General features: G+C 34.5%; 1 protein-coding gene across 1 annotated transcript; it reads left to right on the forward strand.

Moving 5' to 3' along the window:
- Window positions 1-7,450: 7,450 nt before the first annotated feature.
- On the forward strand, window positions 7,451-10,446 carry LOC131153614 (uncharacterized). Its single transcript, XM_058106046.1, has 2 exons — window positions 7,451-7,821; window positions 7,985-10,446. Exon 2 carries the CDS (start codon window positions 8,289-8,291, stop codon window positions 10,185-10,187), a length of 1,899 nt encoding a protein of 632 aa, XP_057962029.1. The 5' UTR covers window positions 7,451-7,821; window positions 7,985-8,288; the 3' UTR covers window positions 10,188-10,446.
- Window positions 10,447-10,660: the final 214 nt, after the last annotated feature.

The raw sequence follows: 10,660 nt of genomic DNA on the forward strand, positions 1-10,660 counted from the left end.
AAACATATTTATTTCAAAATATTTGGAAAATCAAAAATATTTTTTTAAACATATATACTCTAAAAAAAATTTTTTAATAAATAAAAAGGGCTTAAAAAGAGAAGATTTTTTGAACCATGTTTTTAAACATATTTATTTCAAAATATTTGGAAATGAATTTTAGGAATCCTTGGGAGTAATGGATGATTTCAAAAAAACTCTATAAATAGTTCTAATCTCAAACATTTTAAATTAGAGAAAAGAAAGTACAAAGAAAGAAAGAAAGAACTTTGATGAAATATTCAAAAGAATTTTGAAATTGAGAAATCCTCTAAAGTTTCCAGATCAAATGCTTTTCAACAACTTTTCTGATCTAGAGATATTCAAAGGCTTTTAGATCAAAGTAAGTTTTTTTTTAAAGGTTTTAGATCAACTAATCTTCAAGTATTCAAAATTTTGTTTTCAAAGGATCTGAAATTCTTTTAAGATAAACTCTCTGATCTGAAATCGATTTACATTCTGAAATTAAGTTTTCCAACGATCAAAATTTTTTATTTTCTTTGGAAAATTATTTGATAATCCATGCCAAGTAATTGAGCTTGAAATTTCTTATATTTAAATTACTTTGAGGTATAAAGTGAGCTAATTGGTGTATTAATTCACTCTACTGTGAGAGTTCTCTTTTGTACACATATTCCTTCGTTATCTTTCTTAAACGATTCTGAGTTGTTGAATCATTGAACCAAATAAGGGGTTGTTATTTGGAGAGACGGGCTCCAGCCTAATTGAAGGAGTGCATTGTAAGTTGGCATTGTTCCACCAGGTAAAGGAACTGAGATAGTGAAATCCTTTGGTGTTTTTGCCAAAGGCGAGGACGTAGGCTGTGTTGAAGCCGAACCTCATAAAAACTCTTGTCTCCTTCTCTCTACTTTAATTTACATACTTTATTCGCTTTTATGAGTGCAGGTTGCAGGATTTAAATTAAGTTCTTGATCAATACAAAGTACGTTTTGATTAATCTTTTGCGGAAACCCAAAAGGGGAGTACGTTGATTAATTTGCGGAAATCTTAATCAAGTAAAGTGAATAATAAAAGATTATAAGGAAAGCAACGGAAGCCTAAATGTTATTGATTGATTGATTACATTGATTGAATTATTATTTTAAATTCCAGTTTTCTTAAGTGTTGTTATATATTGTATTTTGCTCGGTTATTAAAATTAGAAAACTTAAAAATCAAATAAAATTAAAAGATTTCCAATTCACCCCCCCTCTTGGGAAGCTATTCTTCATTTCACTTCTCAAGCGGTTCATATATCACATATACAATTTATATCGAAAGCATAGTAACCTGTTTTCATTCATAAAGCATTTAAACAGTTCTAGTATTTCCCAATTCATTCATTCATTCATTGGTATAAACCGACACACGCAGCTCTCGGTTTAACCTTGGTACATACATCTCTCGGTATTTAACCGGCATCTTTTTTCTACATTTCCTAATTACAATTTGGAACTCCAGTTCCCATATCTCATACATATATTTCTCATGTTCAGTTTATTTTCATTTAACATCTCATGCCACAATTATTTAGTTAATATACGTTAGTAGAGTAAATGGTTCAGAAAATATCATTTAAATTGAAAACAAGGGTTTCCAGCATCTCCTACCTGAAGTTTAGTACAGATAAATGAGTTTTAAGAAAAACGGAGACCATACCCCAAAACCCTAGATGTCCCAAAATCATAAAACTGAAAAAATCGGCAACTCCACCAGGTGAAATTTTCCAAATAAACAATCATATCATACATAATATTATAACCTACAATTCTACCGGTTTAGATTTCAAAAATAATTGATGTAAACAAATCCCCTTACCTATTTCCTAAAAACCGACCCGAGACACTTGAAAGCCAAACCCTGGCTTTTCTCGAGATCAAGAATCTACTCCGTTAGACTTGTAGATATTCTGTCTCTGATCCCCTTGGTAACCTCCGATCGTTGAAACGGGCAACGAACGGCAAAGAATCGAAGAGAGAGAGAGTATAGGCGCTGGTTCTAGAGAGAGGAAGAGAGAAATTAATTTTCTTAATGAAGAAGCAAACATAATATCCTATTTATAGACCCCTTGACTCAGTCAAATTTGTCGACAAAATGGAGCCTTCATCAACGAACCATAGAAGGTTGTTCATCGACGAAAGAAGGGCTTTGTCAATGAACCCTAAACTTGATATTTTTAGACGTTCTGGATCTTTTCGTCAACGAGGTTCTGAATTTCGGCAACGAACCTCAGAAGGGCCTTCATCGACGAGGATAGAAAATTCGTCAACGAAGCCTGATGAAATCCCCTTTTTCCTTTTCTTATTTAATTTCCTTATTTTATGGGTTCAGGTCTCTACACATGTCACAGATGATGCACTATGATAGTTGGGTGTCACTATAAAGACTACTAAATATTTTAATAAAAGTTTTTAGCCTTTGACCTTTACTTCTACTTATCCCATGTTCCTTTAGCAAAAGATTTAAGAGTATGTCTTCATTATGGTTTATTTTTTGTGGAGGTTGAGCAACAAGAGAATACACTTGCACATGCACAACATATGGATATGTTCATAACAAGCTACCAAGTTCATGGTGTGAATTTCAAGAATAGTTACCTCACAAGCTTGCAAAATAATAATTTTAGTGTTTGTGAATGGTTTTGTGTTTGTGCTTGGAAAGAATGTTATCTAAGAAAAGGCTACCATTCCTATAAATATGGATTTGCACCTCAAACTAATGTGATTGAGAATCAATTAGTGGTTATGATCATTAAGGTTGATTTTATTGACAACTAAAAAAGGAGGTGGGTAGACATCGATGCCTCAAACTTGTATGCCATGATGAATATTAAAAAATTTTAAGAAAATTTTATTCAGAGACTTATGTATTGTTGTAAAAATTAAATTGGTGACGTGATGATTATATAATAACAAGAGAAAGTTATCAATAGAGGCATGTATAATACTGCCCTTAGGGTGCATTTCGCCCCCATAATACGATAGAAGATTCATTGTCATCCACTCTCAAGACACAACAACCCTCACTATTTGGGAGATAGGAATAATTTCAACTTAGTCATCTACAGAACAATGTGATCAAAAAACAACAATCAAGCATCACACACAATGATTGAGGGTTACACGACATAGTGATCGAACCAAACGACTAGAAGTAATCGAAGGTTACAAAATACAGCACAACTATGATGCCCCGAAACCTGCCAAGTGGGGCCTGGGTGCCACGTGTTCCAATCATCTGTATCTGATACCATAATTAACATGCACGCAGCAGCACATAAATAAATAATCTCAAATAAATACCAAAGTTCTATATAATAAGCCAAAAACAAACACTACAACATCTAGATATTCATATCCACATCCAGCATTTAAAACATAACCTAATACAAATACATCTGTATATATATACCAGTATCTCACAATACCCCAAAAAGAAACCACCAAATACAATCTCAACCTAGTCCTTCAAACCCAGTCTCCAGAAGAACCTGAAAAATTGTTAATATACTAGGGTGAGACACTTCTTAGTAAGGGTGGAATAAATTATAACAATGTGTGACGCATGAGTTTTAATATCTACATATCAAAATAAACTGCTTCTCACATAATATCAATAACAACTGAAAAAATGTACCATTAATAACATCCCCGACATCTAATATCATACACACATCTAATATGCACAAATACATAATTTTTATGCAAGCGAAAGTCCCCAAGGATAGGGAAGATTACCCGCCCATACAAGTAGTTTTCCTATGCTCTGGTACTAAAAACTACCTACCAGAACACTCACCTTACTCAGTAAGCACTCAGGTGAAAAATTACCTCACCGCTAGTATATACATCTTTATTATTTTAAAGGCAAAGGTTTTCGAGAATCAGAATGTCTACCCGCCCATACAAGTAGCATCCCTTTGCATTGATACCAAGAAACTATCTAGCAGAGCACTCGCCTTTCTCAGCAAGCCCCCGGTGGTATGTTTACCTCGCCGCATGCACACAAATGCATTCACAATATGATATACCATTATTTTTATGCTATACAGGCACCACTACCTACACAGGGTACATAACATAGCCCACACAGACGCTACCATCCACACAGGATACATAACATGGCCCACACAGGCACCATTATTCACACAGGATATAACGTGGCCCACACAGGCACCACTACCCACACAGGCACATAACATGGCCCACACAGGCGCCACCATCCACACAGGATATGACGTGGCCGACACAGGCACCACTTTAGCTTCCGCGACACGTGACCCACACAGGCACCACTATTCACTAGTATCCAATCCCCATGACCTACCCGTCGTACATCAATAGAACAAACTACTCGACCTGCCAATGTCCTACCCCATATAAATGACAATATGAAGAGCTCATCGACCTGCAAACGTTATATCATGATTTATATTTAGGCAATATAACAACCTCTTCATGCTAACGTTATATTGAGATGCATATGAATAACCACACCAATTAATTCACATAGACGCATCAATGCATTTCCACACAGGAATCCAACAAATCAATTCATTTCTCATACAGTATCCCAACAGATCAATACAGTTTCACACAGGAGCCAAACATAACAATTTATTCATCGTGTCATAATCATTCCAAACATCCCCACATGCAAACCCAAATGTCACAGTAATTCATATTCAATTTATTAGGAAAAATTATTCTCATGTCACACGAATTTAATATCATACGCAATTATTCCAAATATAAATCTTAAACAAAATCATCATTTTCTAGTACTCAAGCTGTTCTAAAAAAAATCATATAAATAAATAATAAATTTTATATACTCGTAAATAATCAGTTCACCTTAATAAAATACTGATATAATTTTATTCTCCCTTACTTGATTTCCTGAACCACGCTTACAAGGTTATTAAAATTATACCCACGACGCTCACCTGAACCCTGATTCAATCAAATCAATCCTAATAAAATATTATTTTAACATTTCCTAATTTACAATAATTATATAACAATTAATTTTTAAATAATCCATTTATCCTAATTTTAGGGCTATGGCTACAACGATTTCACGAGAAATCTGCTCCGCTAGATTTATAGAGAATCATCCCTAGATTCTTGTGTTGGTACTCGATCGTCAATTTGGCTTAAAATTTAAGAAAAATTGAGGTAAGAATGAGAATTTACCTTACCCTAGGAGATCTGCCTACGTTGCTCCTACAACAAATCCATTTCGGTAGATATGTCGGTGGCGAAAAATGGAGTCTAGTGGTATTTTCAGATTTTCAATTGGGCGAGAATCCGTCGCGAAATCATAGAAAGAAGAGGAGCGAAGAACGTGAGCTGAGAGATTTTTTTTTTTTTCTCTTTCTTTCTTTCCCTGCTATTCTGCGCGTGAGAAGGAGTTTTCTTTTTTCTACTTTCCAGGAAACTTAGGAATTAAGTTTTCCTCCTTTTTTTTTTTTTCTTTCCTTTATCCATACTTTACTTTATTATATAATAACTTTATATGTATACTTTTATATATACTTTTATATACATATATATATATATATAAATATAATTTATCCTTATATGTAATTAAGTATATATATATATACCCAAAATCTTCAAATTTCCTAATTTAATTAATTTTCTTAATAATAATTAATTAATTATTAATAATAATTTTTTTAATTATTATTGTTATTATTATTTTGGTCGTTATAGCAACAATTCAAGAGTAAGAAGACATTGTTTTGTTTTCCAATAGTAGGAATGAATGAACAATGAGCCAAAAGACAAAGAAACACAAGCAAGGATTGTTAATAAAAGATTAATTAATTAATAAAAAATAAAAGAAAATATAAAATAAAAAGAAAATGCGTTTTAAGATGACCAACGGACATGAAAGGGAAAATTCAAAAGAATACAAGGATAAAAAAGTAAAAGTGAACTAAAGTCAATCCCACACGGGGGAGGGGGGGCTCCACGTGATGTCCGCATACATCACACTCAAACTAGGCTTCCAATGGAACTTTGATGATATACTTCATATTCTTGAATTAAGGGATATCTACTCATTTATGCATCACCTCAATAAGATTGGTTTTAAGCTCATGACTTAAAAATCATATCATTCATGATTACTAGAAAAAAAGAAAAAAGAAAAAAACATGCTCTTTGTAAAAAGTTATGCTTGTGATTGCACTTTCAAATTAGCTTTGAAATAAATAAAACATGCTTATATGTATTAATATGTTGCGAGCACATATTTGTCATATTAATAATAAATAATTAACCAATATGAGTTCACGTGTATTTGTTACATAACCAATAAACCAAAGTTGAATAAAATCAAAAAAATATAGAATTAATAAATTAAATAACTAGGAATTCGAAGAAGTTTTGACTCAAAGTAATTAAAGATATTTTGACCCAAAATAACCACTTTATTAGTTGGCTCACAATGTGTTATAAACTTCTTGGGTCTATTTAAAAATTTCCTAAAATGTGCGCACATATAAGCAGTAAAATAAATAATTAGCTTTACTTTTTTTACCCCATTTTTTAAGAGAATTTGAATTTGTTTTGGATTTGGATAAAATGTAATACCAAATTGTATTAAAATTTATTCAAATTCACCCAAATTCAAATTTAAATCTAAGATCCGAAATTCATCCTTCCAAACGTAGCATTAGAGTATGGATCTTATGCCAGCATTCATTGTCGAGTTTGAGTTGTGAAGTATTTTAACTATCATCCTTGAAGTCAAAAGATTATATGACAATATAAACAAGTTGAATATTACATTTAATCATATTCCTTGCTCTAATACTTTTTAATCATCAAAACAAATAAGTATTTAGAGACAATAGTAATTAAACTTTGTCTAAAACTTTGTGTAGAGACGTAAAATATTACACGTCTAGATTTATTTTATTTTGGTAAGTGATTATGTACAACTATTTTTTATATTCTATGAAAAAAAAACATAATATACCTTTAAAATTAATTAAATAATTTTCCGCTCAATCACAATTTCACTATAAAATCAATTATTTAAAGGCCTATTTATGTGTGTAACTTTATTCTTGGTAACATAAAATATCATATTTTAAGTATAAAATATTAAAATTTTTTAAAAAATATGGAATCAACTCAATTTCAAGAATTTACAAACTATATTGAAATTTCTTTTGAATGTTTTGACTATCTATTCAAAATTATTTACTCTTACAATTAAGTGCCTACATAATATATTTTCTCAATTGTTTATACCTTTTTCAATAAAATTATATTATATATATACCTAACGATCAATTACAAGTTTACATAAGAAATATAAATATTTTTAATAAAAAATAAATTCACTACACAGCTCATTATGAGCTTTTAACGGTCCATAATCTCCATTTAAAAATGATTAATCCGAAATCTACGCTCACAGATTTTCTGAAAATTTCGGACCGATATTTGACAAACACTGAGAAAGAGGAGTTCAATTGACAAGACAGAGGAACGGACGGTGTCTCTGTCTCGCCGGGATATCGGCGATCAGTTGCCGGAGTTACTGCCGCGGCCACTCTGCATCAGCTTAGGCTTCCGTCGCGCTGGATCACATGGCATGAAATTGTTCGTTCGAGTCTTTGGGTTGTTTTGTTTCTGATTGATTCCTTCTTTCTTTCCACTCTTCAAGTTTGAAATTCACTGGATCTGACTTACTCTCGAGTCTTGAACTCACTTTCATGCTTTAAGGTTCCACTGTTACCGATCTGAAACTTGCAATACACTGGTATGGAGTTCTGATCCTTTCTTTGAATTCAGATTATTTATTTGATCCATTTGGCTGCTCTTAGTTTAGATTCCTTGCATGTATTTTGAGGCGTCTGTTCGGCTTTTTTCTGGAATTTATGATGATGATGAAATGAAAAGAGAAAATTTCTGCCACTTGGTAGATTTTCAGGTATTGTTTTGAGAAAATCTGGAAGTGAACTGCCTTTGATGGGGATACTGTAATTTTTATACGTATATTAATTGGAAAGTCTGACTGATCTATAGAGTTTCAAGCCTGATGTTTTAGAAGGAACTCTGAAAAGCATGAGATTTTTTAGGAATACATTGATCTTGCAAGAAAGAGGTTTATAATTAGTTACTGGCTGTTATGGGGCTTAAGAGTTTACAAGGATTCGGTGGTCTTCAGACAAAGGGAGGTTCTTGAACCTTTTCTTTTATTTATTGGATCCAATATTTGGGGCAAACATGGATTTGCATTTGAAAAGTCTGTTTGCAAGATTCCATGAACAATTTGGGTCTGGACCTGGACTTGGTCCTGGATCCGGAACATGTCTTATGAAGATAGAAGGCATTACTCCTGCTTTCATTAAGTCACTGTTTAGAGCTTCGGCAGCTCTTTATAGGACCAACCCCTGGAAGAGATTGCGTCCAGGGCACCTGTTCGGTATTCGAGTTGGTAAGGACTCTGATTGGTCTGGAAAGAAACAGCCCTTCCCATGCGTTCAGTTCATTGGAGGGGACGGTGGTGATTTAGGGTTTAACATGTTTCGATCTGAAAATGATGCTCAGAGGATGACAGGTTCAAGAGAGACGATTCGTGTTCCGCACATTGAGCTTTTGAGGGTAACATATGAAATTGAGTCATTGATGTTCCCCTTAAATAAAAGAATGATTAGGTCTTTGTCATTGGAAGCGTCGGGAAATGATCGCTTTCCTGTCATTGATGTTGCCCGTTGCACATCGTCTGGCGAACTTCAGTTTAGGAATCCTACTCTAGAAGAGCTTAGGTTTGTTTATGCATTCATGAAATCCCTTTCTTTGGTGCACCCACTGCTTCAGGAAGACAAAGAAGCTGGTCCGAAGTGGTCCAGACTGATTTGTTTTGAGCCTTTTATTGAAACAGTTGATGTGCAATGGCCTCCAGAAATGGCCAAAGGTTATGACCTGGTTGCAGTTACGGTCTCACACCCGCCTGGTCAGGCATATGAGGAAAAGCCCAGCTCGACAGCTAGTTCAACACCTACTAAATATGCAGAACCACCAAAGGAAGAGAATTTTGTTGATGTGAAAATAAACTCTACTGCCAGTTGGAGGCAGTGTGCAATGTGTGAGAAAGAAGTCCGTGGTGAGCAATCCCTCTGTTGTGGGCAGTGTGGCTCTATATTTTACTGCAGTTCTATTTGCCAGAAGCACCATTGGAAGGAGTCGCATAAAAGCAAGTGCGGACTTTACAAGGCCATGATGGAAAGGGAAGAAGAGCTGGCAATGAAAATTTTTATGTTCCCCTGTTCTGTTGAACAACCATGTAAATGGCTTGAATCATTGGGTATCCATGAGAAGGGCATGTGGAGGAGAAAGTGTAGTTGCTATTCTCACTGTCCTTTTGGTCTCCTTCCAAATAAGGGTGGGCTGTGGGATTCATGGGGCAGGTTGGATGATGAAGACTATCCTCATGATTCCCCTTTTCCAAACCAATTAGGAGATGGGATGTCAAGCCCAATCCTTCTCTCTGGCTGGTCTGAGTACTATAATCTCCGATCACTGCCATTGTCAAGCCCTGTTGCTGACATTCTCTCACACCCGCTGACAGTTTATTACATTTTAACAGCACTCAATATTAGCTCAAAGAACCGCTTACTAAAAGGGAAAGAGGTAATTTTACACTACCTTGGCCCTGAAGGAGAGTTGGATTGGATACCTGCATTTGCAGAGGTTGGTCATCTACTTAATGGGATGGGCAATATTCAGATAGTGATGGTGGGGCCTGAAGTTCCAACAAATATTTCGGGGACTACTTCAGGAATAGGTAGCAGAGTAAGAGTGAATCTCGTGCGGGGTTTTTATCAGGAAGAAGCTGCCTACCTCCCTTCTCCTCATGTTGTTGTTGCACTGAACTGCAGACTGGATAGTCATCGAAGTTGGGTTGGAGCTCTTGATTTGGTAAAATCCATGGGCATTCCAGCATTCTTCACTGATCAGTCTGAGATTTTATGTGCAAATGCTAAACAGGTTCTTCGCAGTTCCGGATTGCATATCACCCATCCAGTGACTCCAAATCCTTTCCGCTCTCCAGTGAGGATTCACGTGTCTTCTAGCAATCTTCCCTCATACAGCAATGGTTTTGTTCTTGGAGTGAATACTTGAATTGAAGCCTTGAGATACTGAAGCAAGCTTATTAATTTGTGTTTACTGACTGTCAATTTCAATTTCAAGCTACCATTTGATGACAATGATTTTCTGATGAGAGATTATAGCATATGGCAACTGAGCAATCACATCTAACTTATTTGCTGAGGCTAAATTTCTCCTTTTTCCTTCAAGTGTTGAATAAAAGTTATGTTGTTGTAAACTACATGTTTGGACTGTAAACATAATAACTGATTTTACATTCTACCATTGTAAATTCTTTGTTGTCAACCTACTGCAGGCACATCTGTTCTCACATTTTCAGCAATATATTTTTCTGTAAGAAATTAGGTCTTCTAATAGTGCCTTGAAATTCATTTGACCCTTCTTCATGGTTTTGAATTTGAATTGGATTTGGATAAAATGTAATATTTTAAAATTTGTCCAAATCTTCTCAAATCTAAATTCAGGTATGAAATCCATCCTCTCAA

This window comes from Malania oleifera, chromosome 4 (genome assembly GCF_029873635.1).
Source record: "Malania oleifera isolate guangnan ecotype guangnan chromosome 4, ASM2987363v1, whole genome shotgun sequence".
NCBI lineage: Eukaryota > Viridiplantae > Streptophyta > Magnoliopsida > Santalales > Ximeniaceae > Malania > Malania oleifera.

What these genes read in the sequence shown, in the direction of transcription:
- LOC131153614 (XM_058106046.1), top strand. Translation starts at nt 8,289, where the DNA reads ATGGATTTGCATTTGAAAAGTCTGTTTGCAAGATTCCATGAACAATTT.